The sequence below is a fragment of the Panthera onca genome, chromosome B1 (assembly GCF_046562875.1).
Source record: "Panthera onca isolate mPanOnc1 chromosome B1, mPanOnc1 haplotype 2, whole genome shotgun sequence".
Classification (NCBI taxonomy): Eukaryota; Metazoa; Chordata; class Mammalia; order Carnivora; family Felidae; genus Panthera; species Panthera onca.
Window position 1 is genome coordinate 7053287 of NC_138342.1, and position 9287 is coordinate 7062573.

Consider the following 9287-nt stretch of genomic DNA (forward strand, 5'->3'; position numbering starts at 1 on the left):
ACGGTATCAGGGAGACCAGTTCGGGTTTTCTGTCTTGCAACCCAGAGAGGATGGTAGCTTGGAGGAGGTGGAAACAGCAGGTAGAAAGAATGCCGGATCCTGAAGGTAGTTTGAGAGGAGTCGCTAGGATTCACTGGAGAATTAAACATGGCGTGGAAGAAAAAGAGGGAAACCGAGCAGAAGTTCAAGGTTTGGGGCCTGAACAGCTGGAGCCACAGCGTTGCTGTCTGGGGGCCAGGACACACAGGAAACCCTATTGTGCTTAGGACACGTCAAGTAGAAGGCAATCAGACATCTGTTGGACATTCCACAACCGGGTCTCCACCTTTCCTTCGGATCTCTTCTCCTTCTTGAGCCTGTAATTTAACCAGACCATCTTCCTTCCTGTTCCCTGAATGTTCACGAGGGCTCACGTCTTTTTTCCCAGGAATGTTGTACCCTAATAAAAACGGTGCCCATCCTTAATCGAGTACCAACGGTCCCTCAATCCAACAAGAGCCTGGGGTGCCTGATGTACATCCAGATCAGGAAGGGACGCGTTAGCAGCACCGTGCTGTCCTGGGCCCTGCAGAAACTTACAAATAGGTGGGAAAGAAGAGCAGAGGCACCCTCAACAGAGAACGGTGAAGTCTGGGGTACCGGTAAAAAGAAAGACTTCCGAAGAACGAGCAGAACGAGTTGCACGAGGCGGGGAATGTTGGCAAAGGGGGTGCTCGTGTGCGACTGTGAACAATTCCGGTGGAAACAACTCTGATCACTGGCCTCCTTGAACTTCGCTGCCCTGACCTCTCTTCGGAGCAATGGGCCCAGCGGCGGGGGGGGGGGTGGGGGTGGTGCTGAGAGAGATGCTGCCGTTGAAGAACCCTCCCTGGTACCAGACACACAGTGGGCACCTCACGGGGGGCCTCCCGTCTGGAAGTACACGCAGACTGCCGGGACATGAGCATGACTGCTAGGGGCAGGCCTGGTGTTCCAATGCGCTGGATCCCTGAGAACGCTTTAGTCCACTTTGCCAAACTGCCAGCGAGTATCTACTTTGGGTCGTCTAAACTCTTACTTACTCGACATCTCGGGACCTCACCCTGGAGACCTCCGGATCATTACCATCTAAGTCCTTGGCAAGGTTTCCCCCAGTTCTGAGCGAGGCCAGATCAGCTTTCTAAGAATCCGTGTGACTAGCACAAGAGCTGTTAGCACTTTCAGAGAACGTTCACACCCACCCACCTTCGTTTGAGGTACCCAGCAAGCCCGGGCAGGGCTGAAACTGTCACATGGGGCTCAGTCCTTGAGCAGAGGGGCAACGGTGACAGGCTGGCTTACCCAGAGATGAGGGCAGAGCCAGAAGCACCTCAGACCAGGTAGAGGCCTCTCCTTTTACAGGCAAGAAAGCGGAGGCCCACACAGCTCCTTCGCTCCCTCAGCCAGTTGTGAGGTTCCTGAGGGCAAGTGCACCCAATCAGCAACAATCCCAACCCACTAGGGGTAATCACTCACAACAGATGTGAATCTAAGCTGACATCCCTTGGGAGCACGGCCAATCAAAACCATCTACCTACATACTGTGCACGACCCCAAGCACAGTTCAGGAGAAAACATCGCCCCCCCTCCTCCCGGCAATGGTTGTGCTGGCACTTTCCCCTTCCATCCCGTCACTCAGGCTGGGGAAGGGCGAAGAAAGATTTCAGTGTGCAATCTTGGCGGTGGGGAGACCAACAAGCAGACTGGGTCATTTAGGTAATTACAGAGGAGTAACAGGATTCCCCACGACATTGGCTCGACAAGCATTCTTGGCCTGAGTACAGAATGTCTGTCTCAATGCTTCATGGGAATAAACCATTCCTGATTTTGTGCCGGGGCTCAGATCCGGATGGTGTGCAGAGAGGCCTGAGTGTGAGTCCTGGCCGCTCACACCGAGAGCCCCTGGGTGTTGGTAATGATTATACACAAGGGCCATTTACCAAGCACTGGGTGTGTGCCAGGCGAACCGGTGGGAGGGAGGCATCATCTCATTCAGCGGGCACAGGCGGTCAGGGGAAGTGGGGGGGGGGGGGGGGGGAGGGGAGCCTGGTGTCATCACCTCCATTTTACAGATGAGGGCACTGGGATTCCCAGACCCAAGTCACCAGCTACCCCAAGGTCAAGCAGCAGCTGGCCGGGTGTGTCCGATCCCCCTAATCCAGAGCGCTTATACTTATGATCTGAACTAATCTGAGCCTCAGTTTCCCCATGAAAAGAGTGAGAAGTGGGCCTGGCCACCTTGAAACCATCTCCTAGTCTGCTAGGCTTCCGAGGTGTGGTCCCAAGGCTGAGGGGGCGTGGCGTCCTCACCCTCCTCAGGCTGCCGAGAGAGAGCGGGAGAAGAAGCCGTAGAGGGGAAGAGGAATTAACCTGAGAGTCGCGCCCAAGATAGGAACCCCGGCCTGGGCGGGGGGATACGGGGAGGAGGTACTCACGTCGATGTTTCTTAGAATGACGCACTTCCCATTGGTGTAAAGAAAATTGTTGCCCTTGGGGTCGCCGCCGATGATTTTAGAGACGCCCCTCTCCACCTGGGGGAGGCTGGCGAACACTTTCTCTGCGGAGACACAAATCAAGCAGAGCACGTTAGGGGCAGCCCCCGCCTCATCCCCCAGGCCGGGCTGAGGACGGAGGGGTGGGAGCGGACTAGAGAGGGGCCCTGGACCGGTCTCAGCCGGTCACCTGTTGCCACCGCCAGGAGGGGCGGCAGCCACTCTGAAGGAGCGCAAGGGACCGCGCGACTTCCTGGTCTGCGCTCCCGACCAGGCCCTTCAGGGACGCGGGGGCTCCCACGGGCCCAGCCCGCAGCGCCAACTTTGGGGCACCCCCTCCCGGGCCGGGGATCGCCGCCGGGCGCCCCGAGGGCGGCGGGGCGCTCGCCGGCCTGCGCCCTCACCCCTCCCCCGCGGCCCGGGACCCCGCCGGGCCGCCCGCGCCCCACCGATGGCCGAGGGGACGGGGGACATAGGCGCCCACCCCGGGGGCACGGGGCCGCGGTACTTACTGATCTCGTACGGCATCCTGCCCACTTGTTACCGCGCCGCGCTCGCCGAAAGCCTCCGAGGCCGCCCGCGCCGCGAAGCAGACTGGCGGAGGCCGGGCCGGGGACGGGGGCCGAAAGGCGGCGCCGGGCGTGCCGGGCGCGGAGGGGGCGGTCCGAGGCCGGGGCTCCGAGGCCGGCTCGCGCCCTGCCCTGCGCGCTGCCGCTGCGGACGCGCCGAACCCGGAAGCGCGGCCCCGCGCGCGGCTCGCCCCCAGCTTTGACCATATATAGTCAAGCGCTCGGCTCGGCGGCTGCAGCCCGCGTGAGCCTGCGCGGACGGGGCCGCCCTTCCCCCCGCCCCGCGCGGGGCCCGCCCCGGCCGCCCCGCCCCCGGAAGTGACGTTGCACACGGTCCTGTAAAAGGGCGGCGCGGGAGCGCCCACTCCATCAGAGTGGTCCTGGCTGCGGTTGGAGGAGGGTTGCGGAGTTGTTCGGGGTGGGGAAGGGAGGGCGGGCTTTTCGGGCGGCTCCTCGCTGGAGTTCTGCGGGGGCCGAGCGTGCTGTAGCGGGGGGCCGCGGAAGCCCTCTCCGTGCTAGTGTTTGCGTAGCGGGCGTTCCCGAGCCGCTAGCCTTCCTGCTGAGGCTGAGTCGGCGCCCGTTCGGGTTTTGCAAACATAGTGGGTTTCTGTTTTTTCTTTCTTGGAAGCTAGATAAGTGGGAGTCCCCCTTCCTCAAAAACTGTCTCTCAGCAGAAACCTTAGGGATGTGTCTTTCTGGGCCCAAACTCACTCACTCTCTCTCTCTCTCTCTCTCTCTCTCTCTCCCCCCCCCCCCCTCCCTCAAAACTTTAGAAAGCTAAGAAGCCAAGGAGAGCAAAAGGGAACGTAGGTTCTAAGAAAACCAGAGTGGGTCAATGACGGAGGGGGAAGGCAAAGGGGAACTTGGAAGATCGAGGCAGCGGCTCGGAGGTGTTGCTGCGAGCCTCACTTTTCAGCAGGGGTTGTAGTTTTCCTGAGATGGGGGCGGGCGGGGGGGGGGCGGCTAAAGGAGAATCTGTGAAGCACCTGTGGGTACGTAAGCGTCTGAAGCCTGCGCTAGAAAACCTCACACTGTGATGCTTGAATTCCTATTTTTCTAATCTGGGAAGCCTAGTAGGCTCTGTTTTCCAACTGGATCCGGGTTCTCTCTTCCTTGGCTGTTAGTCAAGAACCGAGCCTTGAACGCTCACCTGGGTAATTGCAGGTGCTTGTTATCTAGTCTGTTAGGCTCCTATCCTCCCTCCCCTTCAACTCAGTCTGTCTTCCAGATTGCAGCCTGAGCGTTTTTTCTAGAAGCTGAAACCTATTTTTTGCTTTACAAAACTCAAAGCTCGTGGGCTCAAAAGCTGAGGCCTTCAAAGTGCCCGACTGGGCCCTAAGTAAAAAGTCTCAGGGTTACAAAAGACTCCATCTACTGCCCTTAGCTCTATCTTTCTTCTGCACACCGGCTGCCTTGTTGCTCCTGGAATGTTCCAGGCATATTCCTACTCCAGGGCCTGGGTGATTTGTTTTCTACTTTGAATTATTCTCTCCAGAAGTACTTAACTGCTTCAGGGTCTCCTCAATAAACGTCACCTTCCCTGACGACCTTACTTTAAATCACAAGCTTCCAGCCCTCAGGGAATACATTCCTGAATCCTCCCTTTCCTGTGGTTTGTCTAGAGTAGATCCATCTGGCCCACATTGGATGTCCAAATGGATGCCCCTGCACCCCACGTGCAATCTTGGATCAAGAAACAAGGGATGTTAAGGTAGTTCTGTGAACAGAACTATAGAAACGTTAATTAAATCTTTACCAAATGAGGATTCCTAAAACAAGTGGTCAAGCAAGTGTTGGCTATTAACCAGAGAAACCAGGATTTAATGATCAGACTTTAATGGGACTTAAGGTTCAGAACAGGTGAATTTAAGTTCACCCCTAGGATATTTACGTCATGGAAGGACCCTGGTGGAAATAAAACTAAGGTACCCAACCTCAAGCACTTGCAAGCTTTAACATGTATATAAAGCCTTCTGTTGGATTTTGATGCTACTTGGAAAGCAAACCTAAGTAAAACATTCCCCAAACCCTGGCTCGAGGTCTTGCTGCTAGCTTGTGATGTTGATCTGTGGACTTAAATTGGGGGTGGGGATGGGGGTGCTGCCATTAGCTTAAAGTTTACAGACAACATGACTTGGCAGGCAGTTGGGATACCAGGGTGTTATTCCTCTGGTTCGTCTCTAGTTTGAGAAACCCGCTGAACCAATCCAGGGGGACGCGGAGACTGGGAGCATAGTGAAGCGAGGCTGTAATGAACGTTCTTGCAAGAGCAGGTTACCGGATAGACACAACGGGGCAGTTAAGAAAGGCAACTGATCTCCTAGGGTGCAAATCCCTCCCCTGGTTCCTCATTGGCTGAATACTTACAGAGGTTATAGCCTTACCCGGAGGTCAGCTATGCCCACGTAAGGCAAAAACTACAGTCCTTGAGGGGCGCAGAGACTTCGGTTTTTTGGTGCATGCTCATTGCAAAGCCCAAGAAAATAAGCCTGCAAAAGTGGGGAGGGGAAGAACCAGGAAGTAAAGTATCTAAGGGTTTAGAACTCCCCGGGGGGCGGGGACGGAGAGGGGAGGTTAATATGTATTTCAAATAGGTTGTAAACCTATTGACAGCACTGCTTTTCCTTCTGAAAAGGAATCCTCTCACTTCTCACATCTGGAACGTTCTGTTTGGTTGTCTAAGCTGTAAGGACTCAGTGACCCCTGAGTGATATGTGCTGTGACTAACCGTAGTTCCAATGCTTTTCCTCGGGTTCTCCTCCCTTATGTACACCTTGGTTAATTCAACCACCTAACAGCCTGCCCTTGGTCTCCAGTGAGGACCCTGAATGTCTGTATCCTGGTGACTCCTACTCTACATGTTGGTCCAGCCACTTCTGGCAACTCCTGTTCCCAGCTGCCTCCCTGGCATCTCAGGGAGGTTCCGAGGGCACTTCCTGGGACTAAACCAGTCTAAGACCAACTCCGCCCCCACCCCCAACCTCTCCTACACAGGGCTGATTCTTTGAGGGCTCCCTTCCCACAGCGACCAGTAATTCCTGTCTCCGGCTGCACTGGTCAGAAACCTTAGCCTGATCTCACCCCTACATTCGACCCTTCACCAAATCTCGTTCCTTGAATGCCTGCGTCTCTTAAATCTAACCCTTTATCTCCTGCATCTCTTTAACCCTTCATGTCCTAAACACGGCTGGGCTTCAAGCTTTCTCGCCTCCTCTGGGCTACTTTAACCACTTCCTAACTGCTGTATCCACTCAGAGCCAGAGTAACCTCAAACCTTGTCAGCAACCCCCACACCTGTCTCAACATGTAGGCCTGGGGAGGATGTTGGTCTCTAAGGCCCTGGGGGACCCAGGCTTTGGTTGGCTCTCCAGTAGCTCTGTCCCTGGGTCTTTTCCAGCCACAGGGGTCACCTCAGGGCTTCTCAGCTCTGCTGCTCTGCACGGCGGCTGCTTGGGAGCTGTGGCACCTGTGGTTTCTGAGCTTTCCCTGACACCCCAGGGTAACCTGGTTGCAGTTGCTTGAGTGGGGTAACTGACAAAACCCTTCCACGGGCTTCCAGGAGTAAGTACGAGGCCTCGCCGCTTCAAGTCTGTTCTGACAAATACTTTGGTGAAAATAAGGGTTCAGAATGCGTGGCTGTGTAAGAATGGACCTCCTCCTGAGCACGCTTAGCCCAGGCGTCCTGCTTACCCCTTCCATAAATGAGGAACCTACAGGAGACCTTTGAGGCTCCTGCTTCCAGAAGCTTTGCAGAAAAACAAAGGAATCGCAGGAATCCTGGCCTTGTGTGCAAGGCCTGTAAACCTACTTGCACACTTCCGACCCTCCTGTTCTCACGTCTAAGGATCTGGAAAGGGATCTCCTTCCTGTTAAAGAATATTGGGCCTCTGCAAAGGGCACTGTGCCCAGATGCTGCAAGAGCCCAAGAATGGGTGCTGATCCTCTAGAAGAGCTTGTGGTTGGACTAGTCCATCTCCTGGAGGCAGGGTTCTGTACAGTAGGGGAACTTCCCCATCATGGGCTCAGATTTCTCTAGAAATCTTGGTCTCTTTCCTGGGTCCTACCCTACCATTTGCAAGACAGCTTGGGTAAACCACCCTCGATTATCTCTGAAATGTTGCTGCAATAGATAACGTCTCCATCTCTAAGCTGGCCATACCGCCATCCTCTCCAATCTGCCACGAGCAGACCCTCACTTGGAAATGGCCAGGGAAACGCCCAGGTTTGGCTCAAGGGTCAAACCCTAGTTTACCTATGAATGGGAGTGGAGTGACATGGGGCAGACTTAGCTATAGGCTACCCACCCCATGATCCTGGGAGCCTGGGGCAGCAGGGCTTGGGGCTGCCCTCCTAGAAGGGAGAACTATTGGGAGTGGGGCCATCACCCAACGAGCTCTCCTGCTTTTGTCCTGTCAAAGAGGGTTGATAATGCAAAACCCTGGCCTGTCTCTCTAAACCTATAGAAGAGTGTTAACCTCTGGTGTGTAAATTCTCCAGCCCTGAGTGTCATGCCTTGCTGTGGATGCTTCCTGTGAAACTGCTCAATCAAAAACCAATGGTATTTCATGGCCCCATGAGGGAACCACGCTTTGCCAAATGACTGCCTAACACCTGTAACCAGTGCGACAAGAGTGTTCAAATTCCTGCAAGCTGTAGGAACTTGTGCACAAGTTGTTTTCCCATTTGAGCTTCTCTATAGCACCTCTATCTCTAGGCGAACTCTGTTCCTGCGTAGCTCCAGACTAAACACAGTTCAGGGAACACCTCTTACTTGATTACTGATCTTAGTTCTTCAAAGCCATGCTTCATGGACCGCTAAACCTCTGCCGCTATCTGTCCTAACCTGGTTTGAGACTTGGACTTGCACAACTTCACTCTTTGAGCACAGGACTGTGAAGGCTCTGGGCCAGACCCTTCGCTTCCCTGCCAGTCTTTGTACTGACCTCCTGTAAGTTGTAGGATGAATACAGCCGCTGCTCTTGCTTTTCTCTGCTGCCTGCTACTTGGCACAGCGGGTGAAATGGTGCCCTGAAGGGAGGTAGAGTCCCTGTCCTCACCTCTGCCTCCCTTGAAGGAAGGGCTTTCTTGGACTTCGCTGATCTTTCCGTGAGCACTTGTGAGGACTTGCCCAAGTTTCAACAGCCAGGATTCAAGTTTGGGTCTGCTGTCTCCAGAGCCCAACTGTTGCCCTTCGTGGGGAAAGGGCTGAACGAGACCAGCGCAGCGTTTGCGAATCTTGGTGTTGATGAATAGACCGCTTTATCCCCTTTCAGTGAGTGGTGGAATGCAGTAGCTCTTTGGGCAAGTGCAAGGATGTCCGTCATTCTCTAGTTGAAACGCTCTGTCCTTCTGGGACAGATACTTAGAATTACAATGTGGCCTTTTCTCGGACTTACACCAGAAAATGATCCGGCTGTCTCAGTCCCCATCTGGCTCTGGGGACCTCTGTCCAGGTTGTACCCATAAAGCAGGCGCGTGGCTATGCGATCCCTTGACATTCTGCAGTGCTTGGGGTGTCTGGTCTTGTTGCATCCACACGACTCGTGAAACAATGCTACGGGCACCAGTGACAGTCACAACAAAGTTTATTGCAATGAGAGGCAAGGCAAACCGATAGATCGGGACCGACACTCTTGACCCGAATGCGGTCTCGAACAGCCGGGGTATGGGAGGTTTTATAGCTGACCACATCGTCTTATCACCGGGGAACAGAACAAAGGAATAGTTCCCAGGTGGAAACAGTTCAAACAGGCCCTTGCCCCAATCCAATCAAACACTAATCCATTTCTTGATAGGATAAGGCTATTATCTTTTAACCTACAGTGTTAAAGCTGTTTCTTAAGGCTACAGGTCAGCCCTACCCTACAATTTAACCCTTACATAAGGACACAAGCCATATGGGATTGAGGCCTACTTATTCTGGTATGACCTCATCGTAATAGATTGTCAGCAATGACCATATTTCCAATTCACCTTCTGAGGTACTGGGGTTTAGGACTTGAATGTATCATTGGGGGGGATACATCTCCGTAACAGTAGGTAAGAAGCTTGCTGGTTTCACTTGACCGTCCTCCCACCCTGAGCCCTGATTGATGTCCTGAGGTCCCCGTGGAGAGAAAGACACAAGATGCTGGAGTGTGCAGACATATGCTTTGGCAATGACAGCATTGACACGAGAGGTTCACCACCCATCTTTGGAGCACCTGCC

At 54.3% G+C, this 9287-nt stretch overlaps 1 protein-coding gene across 1 annotated transcript in view; it reads right to left on the reverse strand.

The window, feature by feature from the left end:
• The window catches only part of WDR1 (WD repeat domain 1), a 43920-nt gene extending 40679 nt beyond the window's left edge, over positions 1-3241 (reverse strand). Inside the window, exons 1-2 of the mRNA XM_081795491.1 lie at positions 3023-3241; positions 2454-2575 (exon numbers count right to left, since the gene is read on the reverse strand). Coding sequence (XP_081651617.1) covers positions 2454-2575; positions 3023-3038 — 138 coding nt within the window. The 5' untranslated portion in view covers positions 3039-3241. The remainder of the gene's footprint in view (positions 1-2453; positions 2576-3022) is intronic.
• Positions 3242-9287: the final 6046 nt, after the last annotated feature.